The sequence below is a fragment of the Hyposmocoma kahamanoa genome, unplaced genomic scaffold, assembly GCF_003589595.1.
Source record: "Hyposmocoma kahamanoa isolate Upper Pololo Valley unplaced genomic scaffold, ASM358959v1 62, whole genome shotgun sequence".
Lineage (NCBI taxonomy): Eukaryota > Metazoa > Arthropoda > Insecta > Lepidoptera > Cosmopterigidae > Hyposmocoma > Hyposmocoma kahamanoa.
In genome coordinates, this window is record NW_020653850.1 from 25,380,556 (window position 1) to 25,397,714 (window position 17,159).

Below are 17,159 nucleotides of genomic sequence, written 5' to 3' on the forward strand. Positions count from 1 at the left end.
AGAACTAAAACTGTATCTTTAAGGTTCAATTTTTCTAACTATAATGGTGGGCACAAGATCCTCTCCGGTGTTGCCCCACCGTCCGCCGATTTGCGCTGGCTAACCCTAAGGGTTTTAGAAAACCGGAGCACTTACCCGGAGGAAGGCAGGGGATAGCGATAAGCGCTGTAGCCGTGAACAGGAACGCGGCTGTGAGAAGTGGCCGGCGGCCGATGCGGTCGAGCAGCAACGTGTTGGCGAGCAGCGCAGGCAGTTCGGCCGCCGCCAGCAGCGCGTAGTTGACGTGTGGCTCGCCGAACAATGCGTGCGCGCGCACCGCTAGCCCATAGAACACGAACACCGCTGACACCCACCACACAAAGCACACGCTCAGCCGCACGCGCAGAACGCCATATCTAGAACGCACCACCCCACTGTGATTCCCCCATAGGCCATAAATCAAAAAAAATCATTGGCTTATCCCGGTTAGATCAACTCACTAAGTTAGTAACTAGTTAACAAGCTTCCAAAAACTATAAATATCAATGTAATTAGGTCACGTTATCATTCACTTTTGTGCATCGGAAGTGAGCGCATCGCGAGACTAATTATCACCACGTGTGAGTCATCGAAACTTAATCACTTTGTTTTTGAGTGTCACTATTCCAAATCAAGTGTTTACGTGTTGTGAAAGCATGGAGATCCAAGAGCATGGTATGTACTTTTATTATCAATTTTTTTTAATTTTTTTTATGCATACTTTTTTTTATATAATTTTTTTATTGAAGGCAGTTTTTTGGTGAAAATTTTTGGCATAACTTAATTTCCTTTAGACCTACAACTTTTGGCTGCGCTGAGCTGCACCTGAGGTATATGGTTTTTGAATAAGGAGTATGTCCTTATTAAGAGCTATAAGTTTCATTTGCATCTTGCTGCCTCTTCTTGGCTTAAAGGGGTGTCAAAGTATGCATGTCCATAGTATTGAATTTTTAATTTTTTTTTAAGTTCAGCTTTCATATTGTTTTAGGTACATTTTTCAAATGTTCTGTATCGAGGATGACAATTTTTGATATTTGGCACTCTAAAGTGGGTAATCCAAATGAAAAAATGCAACATGTCCTGAGCACTTTGACCGAAACATCATCCCTTTCTGACGACATCGAAAATATTGATTTAGAGACTTTAAGCCTTAAAATTAAGAATATTTGTAAACGAATTTCCCACTACTGGGCAAAGTCGAATCGTACTAGATCTAAATTCTTAGAAAAATATTCAGATTGGCTGCATGTCGTTGAAAATATTGATGTACAGCGAACTGAGTTACGTGTATCTCAGAGCTTTGACGAAGTTAAACCATCAACTTCTTCATCGCATGGCCGTCCGAGAATTAACTTTGACGACACCAGTAAACGTACAAAAAGGAGAAGATTGGCTAGTTTGTCTAACCAAGACCCTTCTCTTGTACAGTCATTGCTCAATGCGTCCGATAGCTTGTCTTGTCCTGAAATCGATTCTAGCGAAGTTTTATCGCTCATTGTTGAAGCTCAGTTAACTCGACATCAATATATATTAGTAAAGAAATTTATAGACAATAAGTTTTCAAAAACCATTTTCCCATCTTACCAAAGTGTCGTGGAATCTAAAAAACACTGTTATCCTTCAGATATTACTGTTACAGAATCATCCGCCCAAGTCGAACTTCAAAGTTTATTAGATCATACTGCCAATCGGATTCTCAAGTCTCAAAAAGATGTTTTGGATAGTGTACCTAATGAGTCTCTAGATAAGATATCTTTGATAGGGAAATGGGGTTTCGATGGCAGTACAGGGCATTCAGAATATAAACAGTGTTTTTCTGACTCCACTCTTGAAGACAGTAGCCTGTTTGTTACTTCGTATGTGCCACTTCAGCTTGTTTTGACAACAGATAACAAAGAAAATTCAGTAGTTTTGTGGAAAAATCCTCGTCCTTCATCAACTCGATACTGTCGTCCTATACGCCTCCGATATTTGAAGGAATCGACTGCAGTGTCAGTTGAGGAAGAAGCTCATTTTAAAGATAAAATAAGGAACTTGCAGCCTACTGTTTTCAAGGAAGAAGATCGCGAATATCGCATTACTCATTGTTTGCAACTTACTATGGTAGATGGTAAAGTGTGTAATGCACTTAGTGGTGTTTCTTCATCAAAATGTTTTATTTGTAACGCCTTGCCCAGTGAAATGAACAAAATTGACGAATGTTTAAATAAGGAAGTCGATGAGAGTAAATATGAATTTGGTTTATCACCTCTTCACGCGTTAATACGTTTTTTTGAATATTTTGTTCATGTCGCGTACAAGTTAGATGTTAGGAAATGGCAAGCTAGGTCCGCTAATGACAAAATGCTTGTTGCTGCAAAAAAATCATATGTTCAGACTCAATTTAGAGAAAGATTAGGGCTTATAGTGGATAAGCCTAAAAGTGGCGGAAGCGGAACATCAAACGATGGTAATACAGCCAGGCGGTTTTTCTCGAATTCAGAAATTTCCGCTGAAATTACTGGGATCAAGAAGGATCTCCTAGATCGTTGCTGGATCATCCTTCAATGTTTAAATTCGGGATATAATATTAATAAGACGAACTTCGAAGAGTTCGCTTTAGAGACGGCTCGGCAGTTAGTTGCCGAGTATCCGTGGTATAACATGCCTGCTTCCGTTCACAAAGTTCTAATTCATGGTGCTAATGTTATAGATTACGGTTTGTTGTCAATCGGAGAGTTGTCTGAAGAAGCAGCTGAAGCGACTAACAAATACATCAAGTCTTTTAGAAAAAATCATACGCGTAAAATGAGTCGCATTGTGACCAACACAGATTTAGTAAATAGGCTGCTTCTTCATTCAGATCCCTTCATAACAGGTCTACGAAAGTTACATGTTAAAAAAAAAGGTGTACTGTCAAAAGCTGTATTAGACTTGTTATGTATTTAAAGTTAATATTGTTGAGATTTAATGTATTTTGGTATAATTTGTGTTTTGTTTGTATTTTGTAAAATGAACTTTTTTATGTATTTTTATTGTTTTAATTTATTCATTTGTGGTTATTGTTAATACAAATAATCATTATTTACACAGTTTTACCATTAAAAGTCGCAGTATAAAATGTTTTAGATACATCGTCTAAAAACAAAATTACTGCGAGACATTTTTACACCTAAATTATTGTCAAATATTTTTTAAAATGTATAATTTTATTAATTTACGTTTACCTAATCATATTTTAACGTAATAAAATAAAAAAAATATAATAATTTCGGAGTTACGTATTTATGACCGCCTTAGTATGGAGCGTGAATCACCGTGCACCCATTGGTTTAGGATACATTTTAAAATAACGCTTAAATTTTTTTAATTTACTTTATGATTGCAGTCATGTGTCTATTAATATCGTCTAACAATAAACCGTTTTGCCTTAAGACAACTTAAACGATATTGTAAACCTTGACCTTCCAGGTGTGCAGCACACCACTTCATAGAATACACCAACATTGCAGGATGAACCTACACTAAATGAATGATACTTAGATAGATAAGGACACATTTTTATAATTTATTTATTTATAACGTAGGCTATTATTTATTAACCGTACAAACATCCAACTTATGATAGATTCGTTACGCTCGAATTCCCTTACAAAATGCAATAATCATTTGAGTGAGTATCTTCCAAAGTGTGAAACAGGAACAGAAACTATGAAAATCCTGTGCCATGGCACTCCTCGCCACCTCCTGGCACAACCGCTGGGAAAAGTGTAGACACTAAACAACACGTTTTTACACATATATGTAGGGTTATTTGAAAAATACTAATAACCTCGCAGGACTATGTTATTAACATCATAAACAATAACTTTTGTTCCATGCACAGACATATATCTAGATAGACGCCGCGCGCCGTAAGTGTACGTAATTCAGTACGGTACACTTACGGGGCGTCTATCTACGGTACACTTACGTAAGGGCTTTCGTGGGTGTATTCCTTTATACACTCATTTACCACCAAACACAAACATAAAAAAATCGTCATTTGCGGTGACTGGAACATTAATATATTGCAGGAAAACACAACTTCCAAAGATCTCCTGAACATTCTTCAAAATATAACTTCAACGTTCACATAAAGTCACCAACGAGGTTAAATTCATGTATCGACTTGATCGTCGGTAATGCAAAATCAGTAAAAGCAGATATTCACGTTCTGGCGCTTTCTGATCATGAAACTGCGCAAACAATAGCGTTCTTTCTTTTTCTTTTTTTTTAACCGACTTCAAAAAAGGAGGAGGTTCTCAATTCGACTGTATGTTCTTTTTTTTCTTTTTTTTATATGTATGTTACGCGATAGCTCATTTGCATGTGTACACCGATTTTCATGATTCTTTTTTGTCGGAAAGGGGGTACTTCCATAGTGGTCCCATTTCATTTTGAAGAAAATCATCCACCTCGAAGGGTGGCTGTTCACGCATGAAGATTCATTTTTATAAATAGCGCCTAACTTTAATTTAGGAGCAATTACTTTAATAATTGATTTTGCTATTTCTTCATTTCAAGGCGTTTTTCTCTCCATATACTTTGAGTAGTTTCGTAGTGAGTTTCGTAGTAGAGAGTTTGAGTACTTTCCTAAACATGCTGTACGTACACGCTCCTGGTTGGCATTCTGGTTCAAATCTAGTTTTAAACAAATTAATGTGTTAATCTATTTTGGATATCGACTGTCGTGTTCGTCTAATAAATTAAATTAAATTAGAAAAGTTAAAGATAGGTTATAAATATATAAATTGCGAGAAGCAATTGAGGCGGCGGCGGGATAAGATGGACCTTAATCTAATAAAAGCTGTTTTACCATGCGCATTGCAAGGTAAGGACTTGAGGAAGCATTTGAGCCCGAAACAAACGCGGTTAAACTCATAAATCTGCGGTTTAATTTCATCGGAAAAGCGGTATATCATTCGAAGATAACGATGAAACTCTGGAGCAACCAAAATTCTCAAGTACATTTGACGTATATCAGCGGTTATGGCAACAGGAAATAAGCGGAAATGAAAAATGTATCACAAGTAAATCTGATTGCAGATTCGGTCCAGTATATAGACAGTCACTTAGCGATATGTTTGTAGATATAGTGGCACTAGCATCTAGAACGATACGTACTTTGGTCGTTAGTCTATCCTCTCTAACGACAGGGTGATAAGGTATAATATACGAACTGGAATCATTTTCCAAGTCTTTCGCTAAAGGAATGTATCCCTTTTCTAAATAGTCGCGGATAATTTCATCACATTGTTGATGAATAACATTATTTTGTTTAACCTTCCTTTCTAAGGAATTATATCTGCGTTTCGCGGTGGATAACGAATCGTCTAAATCGAGCGGATCGTGACAAAACGGTAGCGGAACAACATACCGACCGAGGTTATCTCTGGTAGCTTGTTGCGTATAAATTTGTTCACACACCTTATCTTTAGTAGACAGATGCTTGCGGATGGGAACCTCTTCGATCTCGAAATTTAGAAAGGAGAGTATCAACATTGTCAGTTGTGGTGAAGAATGTTTGTACAGAAGACGACTGAGCATCTACTGTATTAGCGCATCCGGTAATGACATATCCAAAGACTGTTTCAATAGCGTCGGGTAAATACGATTATTTTTCATTACACATTTTACGAAATTTTCAGCGCCCAGCAGTAAATCAATTTTACCCGGCAAGTACCAATGACTGAATTGAATGTTCTGTAAATAATCTAATAAAGTGGTATCTATTTGACAAGCAGGAAGATTACCAGATATTTTATCAATGACCAATGCTTGCAAGTTTAACGAAAAAGACTGATCAAATCGCGAAACCAGCGTGAGAATTGACGTTCCCTTTATAGACTGAGAACTATCTCCAATACCACGCACTGACGTATTTTTATTGTCAGGTGTAAGTTTCAACCCCAACGTACGTAAACAGCGTGACGTACCAAAATAATTCTGAGAACCTATATCAACCAGAACTCTTAAATCGCGGCGATTACCAAAGGCATCTAATACCTGTACAGTTGCAGTTCCTAACAATACTGTCTTATGCGAGCCTTGATTGCACGTAGCAGTGCCCGAGAAAGCTATAGCATTATTATTATTAGTGTGCGGAAGGCCTGGAAAAACAGCAGAGGGGCCATGTTGAACCGAAGACGGCGCGGATTTGATATGTGGACGTACTGGCTTGGACGGCCGCAGCTGAAGACGTGAGTTGTACAGCAGGGAACGGTGCGGGAGGTCTAGGTTGACCTTTATTTATAGAGTTCGACTTACACGTCGATAAAGTATGCCGCACACTTAAATAATTCACACAACCACTACACTTTTTAATTATATAATATTTTTCTATTGGCGATAATTTCAAAAAGGGTTCGCATTGATACAAATTGGCCTGTTTGTTACTTTTACAATAATTGCAAATAAGGTTGTTACTGTTATTTACTAAAAACGTTTGCATATGCATAAGATGCGTGCGAGGCGCGGGGTTTGGATGGCTTGGTTGAGCATGGTTGCCTGCGTATGGATGGGACGTTGACGTGACTGTAGTAGTACGTTGTAATATTTTTGTTAAATCGCGAATAAATGATACAAATTCGTCATATTTAGGAAATACATCGCTGCTGTTAAGAAACATTTCAAATGCTTTACAAGTATTTGCATCCAACTTGCGTAATGCCAAGTGTACAAAAATGAAGTCTGTCAATTCTTTAATGTTCAACAGAGGTCTGAGCTTTTGCTTTCAATTTGGGAATTAAATAATGAACGCGCTCGGCATCACTTAACGCGGGGTTATCGTGGACAGTTGTGGGCATTCCAGCACAGGCGATAAATAAAGGAAACTTTTGTATGTCCCTGTCAAAATCCGGAATGTCACTGCGCGGTAACTTGAATGCGGGCGTCGAACTTTGAGAAGCTATAGGAGTATCATTTGAGTCGTTGAAATTAGTAAATGCACTTTTAATAGTATAGAACATACCATCAAAAGCCCATAATAATTCAAAATTGGGTTCATACTTTGGATCCAATTCCAATGTCATTTGGAATCGAATCATCAATTCAAAATTCAAAATTGTATAAACTTTGTGTCTACACCGTAAAAACATATGACGTGGCCATAAGTGTAAGTGAGACGAAATAGACTTTGTCAAGTACCACAAGCACTATAACGTAGTCGTGTAATAATGACATCATATTTCACCAATAAATCAATTTATTTGGAGTACCGATTAGGAGTTTTTCTCAATTTTAAATATCCGGTATCCGGCCGGATATTGTTCTACTATCCGGTATTCGGTCGGATAGTAAAAATAGGCCTGATAGACGAGATACCATGATATACTTATCTGATATCCGTTTCATCTCTAAAAAATATTCAATAACTTTTTTGTTATAACGTTTAGTCACGTTTCATTTTTTTTTTAAGTTTTGTAGCATCTATTATCAGTAGTATCTGTAATTTCGATAATTTTTGCAGCACGTTGCCTCGAATGTCCGAATATGGTGAGCAAATAATTACATACATGACATACATCGCCGTACATGTAGTACGAGTAATACAAAAAAATATAAAATGCGAAGAATGTAACAGTGCGCTGTGTTTACAAAACCGTGGAGTTGGTCATACGTATGAGTTCGTTGCGTCTAGTTTATCCCACCAAAGATGCTGCCCGAATATGCTGAGTAGCAGAGTTGGAAATCCGAGAAATAATAAACGAATCACAAAAATGTCAGACGACGCCGTCACTAAGTAAACCTCCGATGAATAAGATTTTACCATATTTTGTCAGCAGTAACATTTTCATTTGTCTTGCCATTCACCAATTTGATCAATTACCAACAAAAAACCATCTAGTAAAATTAATTAAGGCAGTCGCAAGTTCATATAATGACGTGCGTTTTCATTATTTAAGTTAATCGATAAGATCTTCTATTACACAAACATGTTATGTAATAAGCTCATTTTATTGGAAGGACAATAATATTTGAAGTCAATTAAAAATTAAGGTCTTAATTTTTTTAAGTAATCAACATTTTTTTAAATCAAGTTTTAATAAAGGATATAACTATATCATTCTAGTACCTATTTTTCTACTATATTAATATTACGACTACATGTAATCGTCCTTGTAATCAACAAATACTTGAACAAACATTATTCTATTTAATCTCCTGCCTACTCAGAGACCTTTTTCTAGAATATTTTTATGAAACTTTTAGGGATTGTTGTTAATATTTTAGAAAGTATGAGAAAAATATTGAAAAAAAATATTTGTTCGAAAAACCGGATTTTCACTTTATCTTATATGTAGGACAACAGCACTATATTAAGATGTCCTTTTAAAATTTGGAAAGGTTGTAGGTCAGTGGGCTAATTAGCAATTAAGTTAAATGAATACATGAATAAAATACTATTTATTGAAAATAAAAAAATACAAAAAGAAACGAATAAAAAATAAATATTTCTTCTGAAAAAACAAGATATTACTTCTATCATTCTGACATTATAACTATTAATCTAATTTACAAAATTTATTAAATTGTAGACTAGGAACGAACGTAAGAGATGAATAGAAACATATGGTCTAACTTTCAGCCTTGTGAAATTCGGTGAAACAGTTCTATTCGCCACAAAATACAGACAAATCTCAGTTTTTTTTACAATTTTTTTTTTTATTACCACCATTTTTTTTTTGTAGCGTGACTGTTTTAAGCTGTTATGCCTTCAATTCCCTTATAGTCAATCCTAGAGACCTCCCAGTTTTCAAAATTTGTGTTCTATTTAACGTACACACGCACATACTCAACATAGCCCCGCACTAGATAAACCCTGTGTCGCGGGTGCCATGGACACACACATAGGCAACCACAAATTACACCCAAACTCACGAGAGAAATAAATGTAGGCCATGCAAATATTTCTCGCGGCCCGGGAATCGAACCTGGGACTTCTGCGTGGCAGTCCGACATGGTAACCGTTCGGCCACGGAGGCAGTTAACAATACGAATATCGTCATTAATATACCTTCTGCTGGTAGAATCTGTACCATTCCCATTCCGTAGTATCTATCGTTAAATAGGCGGGTGGCAAACACTAAATCCTGGCTCAAACTTGTCTTTCGACCAATTATCTTGCTTATCACTAGTATTCTGGCAACTGAGGACCTGTGATCGGAGTGGAGGCGCCGACAGGTGTTTGAAGTACCTCTACCCCGACTACAACGCGACATGAATCTCAGATGTCGTCGCGATTGCGACGGTAATGATGATGAACTGGCGAATACTTCCGAATTATCAGAAAACGCTGGAGAAGACACAACAGCATTTGATATATCGCGCTGTTAATACAATCATATATATGTCTTTGTATATATGATATATGTGGCTGTGGTTCTATGACTTTTAATAATTCATCAGATTTTACTTTCATACAAAAATAAAAATATTTAAGTAGTTCGCTCTAAACGGTGACAAGTCTGTGCAAAACGCTAACGGTGTCGGGGGGTCGTCGGACACGGCACGCAATAAGTTACTGTCACTTACTACCAAGTACAGACCTAAAAGGTGTCAGACAGTACAACAAAAACTTACATTTTTGCCAATCACAACAAAAGTTGTTGTTACGCTGTTAGCAATGTAGGCCTGCGAGGTTATTAGTATTTTAAAAATAACCCTGTTGATTCAATAAAATAAGCACAAACATATTTTCTTGTTTATTTAACAGGAAGTGAACATTTAAAATTAATTCGTAACATTCAAAATAAACATATCTAAAAATTACTGTATAAATAACAATTTGGAAGATTTGTTTAAACTAGTAACTATAAACAAACATGTAATAATAATATAAGCAAAAAATATAATAAAATTATTTCAACAGGTTGATCTGCTCCATTACCGTAGGCGTAGTTACGGCGCTTGTGTTGTTGCAGTAAGATGAAGTATAACCTAACAAAAAAACCGACCTCAAAAGTTATTCATCCCTAGTTTACCACCCTTAGAGGTCGAATATTTTCTTCGAATGTAAATGGGATCACTACTGAGGTACTCTCTTTCCAACAAAAAAGAATCATCAAAATCGGTTCACAAATGGCGGAGTTATCGCGTAACATACATACCAAAAGAAACATAATGTCGAATTGAGAACCTCCTCCTTTTTTTGAAGTCGGTTAAAAAAAAGACGGAACAAAGGCCACTCAACGGCCTGTTGTCAACGCCTAGCTGTGTTTATTAAATCATGTGGCAAAATAGTCAAGTAGGAGTAGCACTATTAGGGGTGATACGGTTGGATTTCTCAGTCGTGTCACACACAAGTGTCTTTGGTATTCGACACCAAGTTGGTAGTTGGGCAATGAGATATCTCAGATCGGCACAGCGTCAAATATATCACCGCCACGTACAACATGCCTTAATTTTTTAACTCATAACACAATCTATTTGAGTAACATTTGTAACGTGTTCATCAAACAACAAACTTTGGTTCAACGTAAAGCCAAATTATTCCTCGTATTTTCTACAACGCACAATCGCAGACTGGATCCAACGAGTTGAAACGCAAGTGAGCAACTTCACCATAGCGAGCACTGTCTAGTGCAAGGTCATTACGAACGTAGGACGACTACACAAATGACGTGTTGTGGTTTTCGATTTATTTATTTATTTATTTGATGCACAAAACAGTTTACGTTCAATGGTACTCCAATAAATGTTACAATTTATGGTTTTAATCTAGGATGTAAACCTAACATATGTATGTACATACAGCATGATCATTCAGCTCGTAAACATTTATTTGTGTGCATTTAGAGTCAAGCACAAATGTGTAGACCGATCCAGTGACATTTTGAATCCAAATGTGTTTGTGTGAATGCGTACACCGGCTCCCGCGTGTCTCACTGTAAATAACTGTTACGTCGTGTCGGCGCAAGTCATATTTTGCAATTATTGGCATTCTGTTTGCAAGTCGTCCGGACAGTAAGTAGGCACAGATCGATTAGGCGCATTTTGAGGGCGCTAGCAGTAGTTATTCACATGAATTGCGGGCGATAGATGAGATTAGGGTCATTAGTAGACTATTTGCCATTTTTTTTAATAATATCAAGTGACGGGACGACAAGTCGTGCGCCTGATGGTAAGCTAAACGCCTGTCCATAACAGTTGCAGTGCCACTTCTGTGTGGCACTGCAACTAAATCTAAATCGCTTAGATAAATGATAGTGACGGAGTGAAGATATTTGTGTTTTCCATCCGTTACTCTCATGTCTGGACTGTATTCGCACTTTCCATCAGGCGCGGTGCAGTCATTTTGCCGAGTCACAACAAAAAAAAAGTCTGAAGGGCACTGCTACTGCGCCTGTCACCCTGAGACATAATTTGACAAGTCCCATGTGCCCGTAATTCACCAGCACCTTGTCATTCAAAACCGGAACACAGTAATGCTCACGTTACTGGTTGGTGGCAGAAACAGGTAAGGTGGCAGTACCTGCTTCCTTGGACGGACGACACGCGCCGACGCGAGACATGAGCAAAAACACATTGTTCTGTTGTCATACAATTATCTGGACGTATTCCACAAAAAATAGAGAACACTTGGTGATATGTGGAATTAAACTTATGAATTTCTCACTCAAACTTGTAGTTGGTACTCTTTAGAGTGCGGGGTAGATTAATTTCTTCTCTGCTTTTTAACCTATATATGAACAACCTTACCGAGAGGCTCAGCAGTATGCACGTGGATTGTTACATCGACGAACATTGTGTCAATAACATCAGTTACTCCGACGACATGGTGCTGCTGGCCCCCTCGATAAGTGCTCCGAGGAAGATGCTTTCCTATTAGGAGTCATCGTGAGGGTTCATGGTTTGAAATACAATGCAAAGAAGAGCGAAGTTCTCGTATTTGCCACCCGTGTGTGCCACCTGTTGTGCTGGATGGGGTAGCTCTAAATGTTGTACGTACATTGGTTTAAGTATTTAGGACATATGGTGATGAGGGATCTCAGGGTTGATGAAGATATGGAGCGAGAGCGTAGACCGCTGGCGGTGAGAGGCAATATGCTCGCTCGCAGATTCGCTCGTTATAGTAATGGAGTTGAAATAACTCTATTTAAAGCATTTTGTCAATCGTTCTACTCGAGTGGTCTGCGGGTGAGATACACGCGTCGCGCCTTCAAGTCCCTACGGATGCAATACAATAATATGTTCAGGATACTATTGCGTGTACCGCGGTGCTGCAGCGCGTCAGGCGCGATTGCCGTCGCCCGAACGGACGGTTTGAAACGGCATCGCCGATACATCGCCTGCGGCACAGTGAAAATGGTGTTCTGAAGATGATTGTGTCTAGATCTAATTGACCTGCCCAGACGCAGTGGACAAAGGTGGTTGTAGGAATTGAATAATATTGAATTGTGTAATAATGAATTTAATTTAACTCCATCCCTAATAATTTAATTAATAAAATTTCATTCTGTAATTTTTTATACCTGTTTAAAGTAATTCTGTAATAATTAAATTTGTAAAATTTCTTTCTATAATAATTTAACTGTAAACATTTTTATTGAGTAAAATGTAATTATTACTTATTGTAATTAACACTATGTGTCAAAGTGACTTGAAATAAATGTATTATTATTAAATTAGAAAACATATTGCGATCTTTTTACTTTCCCATCTTGCCACAAGTTCGGCTGCCCCAGAGCAAAACCTAGTAAGTGCTTTATACAAAGTTTACCAGGAGAGCCAAAAAACACAAGTCAAAGTTGCCTTAAAACAATTTTCCTTTAAATGTAAAAAAGTAATAGTATTAGGTACGAAACCATGATTCGTTGATACGAATGTATTGATGTCACAAACATGATTATATCTCACATATTACATATTTTATACCCATTACTAACACTGAATATTTATGTGTGCATACATAAGTAAAGTTACTGTAGCAGCAAGAATCAAAACTCAATATGAGCATTTGTTAGATATTTGGTTATTGCACAAGAAAATTTGGAATAAACTTTGCTTTTGGTTGACTCATTAAATTAATAAAACAACTAAGAATTTCGGTATTCCGTAACTTTACTAAGTTATTATTCCCTAATATACAAGATCATAATTTTCTTACATTTTGGTAAATTAGTTAGTAATTAGTTTTGGTAGTCGTAGTTACTGGCGTCTGGCCAGAGCCGTTGCGTCGAACTTCTGCCAGCCCTCGCTGCCCCCGCTGAGATATTCTGACGGCAATCTAGCCCACAAGCCGCAAGATAAAGCCGACCTCTTGGCAAATCTGTTTGCGGCTAACTCCTGTCTCGACGACTGTAACGCACAGCCACCAACTCTACCTCACTGTGGCTACACGATGTCTGATATTCGTATCAGACAATGCGATGTGCGTACGCAGCTGCAGTCTCTCGACGTCCGGAAAGCTAGTGGTCCTGATGGTATCCCAGCGATTGTACTTAGGAACTGCGCAGCTGAGTTGACCCCCGTGCTAACGCGACTGTATCGTCTGTCGCTCTCTTCAGGTCGTGTGCCGGACTCTTGGAGAGAGGCTAATGTGCAACCAGTTCCCAAAAAAGGCGACCGATCAGACCCGCATAATTACCGTCCCATAGCCATTACTTCCATAATATGCAAGGTTTTAGAGCGGATCCTTAACAAACAACTGACCCAATACCTAGAAGATCACTCCATAATTAATGATCGGCAGTATGGGTTTCGTCCGAAACGATAAACGGGTGACCTTCTAGCGTACTTATCGCATATTTGGGGTGAGGCTATAGACAAACGTGGCGAGTCGTTGGCTGTTAGCCTCGATATAGCCAAAGCGTTCGATCGGGTCTGGCACAAAGCTCTTCTCTCCAAGCTCCCGGCGTACGGTTTGCCAGCCCAGTTATGCAGCTGGATTGCCGATTTCCTTCGTGAGCGGAGAATTCGCGTCGTTTCTGACGGCAGCATTTCGAGGTTCGTGAATGTGAACGCCGGCGTACCGCAGGGATCCGTCCTATCTCCCACGCTTTTCCTTCTGCATATCAATGATATGCTTCCTCTTGGGAATATTCATTGTTATGCAGATGATAGCACTGTTCATGGGGGATATCATGGATTCCCCGCAGCTGGGCGCGCCGATACTGACAGAGAGCGATCTGATCTTGTCGTTGAGCTCAATAGAATATTGGACCTTATCTCTGCATGGGGATCCAGTAATCTTGTTGAGTTCAACGCCAAGAAAACACAGGTTTGCGCGTTAACAACAAAATTGTCGCCGTTCCTTCCCATGCCTTCTCTGATGAGCACAGCACTTTCACCTCAGAGCAGTTTTACCTTGCTCGGTATGGAAATCTGCTGTGATTTGAATCCAAGGAGCTATATCGAATCTGTGATCAAAACAGCCTCACGGAAACTCGGAGTCCTGAACAAGGTGCGACGTTTTTTCACGCCGGACCAGTTATGCCTGCTGTACAAAACACAGGTCCGGTCTTGCGTTGAGTATTGTTCGCACTTGTGGGACGGCTCCGCCAAGTACTTACTCGATGCCTTGGATAAATTACAGCGTCGTGCTACTCGAATCATAGGCGACGAAGAGGTCTCATCACGCCTTGAACCTCTGCAACTGCGTAGAGATGTTGCATCGCTTAGCGCCTTTTACCGCATGTACCATGGTGAGTGCTCTGAAGAGCTGTTTAACCTCATCCCCCCTTCCCCGTTCCTGCTCAGAACTACGCGTGCTGGCCTTCGTAGTCACCGTTTCACTACCTGCCGAATTCCATCGCGTACTAAAAGGTTCGGTGGCTCCTTTCTCTGCCGCACGGTTGACAAATGGAACTCCCTTCCGGCACATGTCTTCCCTCCCTCTTATGATATGGGGTCCTTCAAACGAGGCGTGAAGAGGCATATTGTAGGCAGGCAGGGTGGAGGTGGCTAGTGCAGTGAGGATTCCATCGCTGCACTAGGTTCCTTCGCGTTTGGATACCACTTTCCACTTAACATCAGGTGGAGTGGAGTCATTTGCCTGTCATGCATAAAAAAAAAAAAAAAAAAAAAAGTTTTTATGTGTTCAAAGTGGGACCCACTTTCTTTCATACATAAATTAGTCTTTTGAAATTAACTTCGTGTAGCCTTGTGCAAAATGTTGTTTGTGGTGTGTGCTAATAATTACATTTTGTACCATAAGCCTTAAATGTTCTAGTCTCATGAGACTTGTTGTACCTACACAACTGCTATATATATTCTCGTTTATAAATGGGTAATCAAGTATTATGTGTAAGTAAACATAATGACGTGATTCGCGATAAGATCAATTGAATTTAGTATTATTATTTAGTATTTAGTTTAGAAGAATAACATCTACATGTCTCCATGTCAAAATAGTGAAACATTAAATCGTGTGATGAAATAAACCGTAACGTGTTTTCGGACAAATGAAACAAAATCTATTCATTAAAAATCTAAAGGTTTTCGGAGAAACAAAATTCTATAAATCATGTATTGTTTCTAGCTTGTGATAGGTAACCACAGAACAGATTAAGAACTGCGGACATAACCAAAAGCTCATTACTGTCACCCCACTACGCGTTACACAAATTTAAGCACATTTTGAATCATAGTCAATATCCACAATTTAAAGTAGTGTAACCATCACATGCAAAATACAAGATAGTCAACACTCCGTTAAAACCACAGAACAATAATATAGCCAGTCAACTGCAGTCCGAGGTACACACTAAGAAACGTAAAACTCATAGATACTAATCTAAGTAGTAACCAAGCAGATATCTTTTCTTTGTCTTTAGTAGAGTAACACAACAGATACTTGTGACAGACAGACAGATATTTGTGTGGATGTACTTTCAATATTCATTTTAAAATGTATGTAGTTAAAGTCAACAACAACAAAATGTTAAGTATCAACGTATTGCTCGTATAACGCGTGAGGCCTATAATCCGGAAAGAATTAATCTTAGCATTATGTGGCAAACGAGTTTTTTGAATCAACCGGTACGCAACGATTACCAGTGGAAAGTTTTCATACGTGCATAAGTCGTCACACCGCAAGTTGTATAGAAGATTTCACTCACTTGAAAAATGCTCGGAAGAGACTCTCATCCTCGATCTGCACGGCCACTTCGGCCTTCTCGGCAAGCGGATCAGCGTCTGCGGTGAGCATCTTCTGCAGTGCGGCTTCGGGAACGTGCCGCTTATTGACCCGCGCGGCGCGCCGTACCGCTGCCGTCGCCTCGCGCAGGCGCCCACGCGTCACCAGCCAGCGCACGCTCTCAGGTAACAACCACGGGTACGCCAGTAACAAGAAGGACGGCGGATACGCGATGCGAGCCCACACACGCCAGTAGCCCGCCATGTAGTCGAGCAGCGCTAGAAGCGCCGCGCCGCCCGCCAGCGGGATGCCCAGGACTAGGCTCGCCAAAATTCGCTGCTCCACACCTAGCCATTCGATCACTGGAAAAGCAACCATATTGCTTACTCACAATTCAACACTGTCAACTATACGTATGTAGACGACGAGACGAGAAGGGGAACTCACTCAGCACGAAGGCAGAAGGGTACACGCTGGCTCCGAGCACGGTCTCGATGAATTCAGCGAATAAGTACGCGTGGTACGAAGCGACGAAGGACTTGCAGAGACCCAGCACACCGGCGCCAACGCCACTCGTGATCAACGCCGCGCGACGACCGTACCTGTCCGACACGTAGCCCATGATGGGTAGCGAGATAAGCATGCCTACGTTGTGCACTGTGCCCACCAGAGACCGCTTCCACTCCTGACACGCCAGGTCGAACTGAAATGATAACATTAATATTTCTAGACAGTCTACAAAATGTTAATTATAGTAGCTCATTTGTTAAGAGTTTGGTACCTCGGGAACGATGCTAACGTGAAACTGGTAAACATAGTTGTCACATTCCTGTCTCGTGGTATTGTCGAAGGAGTGCGGATGGCAGGCGGTGTCGGCGTCGGCCGCGACGAGTGCGCGCGGGCTGTGGCGGCGGCAGGCAGCGTCGGCAGCGCTGGCGACCGGTAGCGCCCACGCTGCCCAGTCGGGTTGCCACTGCTCGGGGGGCGGGGGCGGCGCCCCGTGGCTTATGTTGCCCTCGCACTCCGGTACGTGGCATCTGCA

At 39.8% G+C, this 17,159-nt stretch overlaps 1 protein-coding gene across 2 annotated transcripts in view; it reads right to left on the minus strand.

The window, feature by feature from the left end:
• LOC113229626 (solute carrier family 22 member 7-like) overlaps positions 1–17,159 on the minus strand; it is a 45,904-nt gene that overhangs the window by 2,031 nt on the left and 26,714 nt on the right. Inside the window, exons 2-5 of one of the 2 annotated variants that reach the window (XM_026463292.1) lie at positions 16,899–17,154; positions 16,565–16,820; positions 16,101–16,479; positions 136–318 (exon numbers count right to left, since the gene is read on the minus strand). In XM_026463292.1, the coding sequence (XP_026319077.1) occupies positions 136–318; positions 16,101–16,479; positions 16,565–16,820; positions 16,899–17,154 (1,074 nt within the window). Of the gene's footprint in view, positions 1–135; positions 396–16,100; positions 16,480–16,564; positions 16,821–16,898; positions 17,155–17,159 lie in introns of both variants that reach the window. The other variant, XM_026463291.1, reaches the window with a different exon arrangement.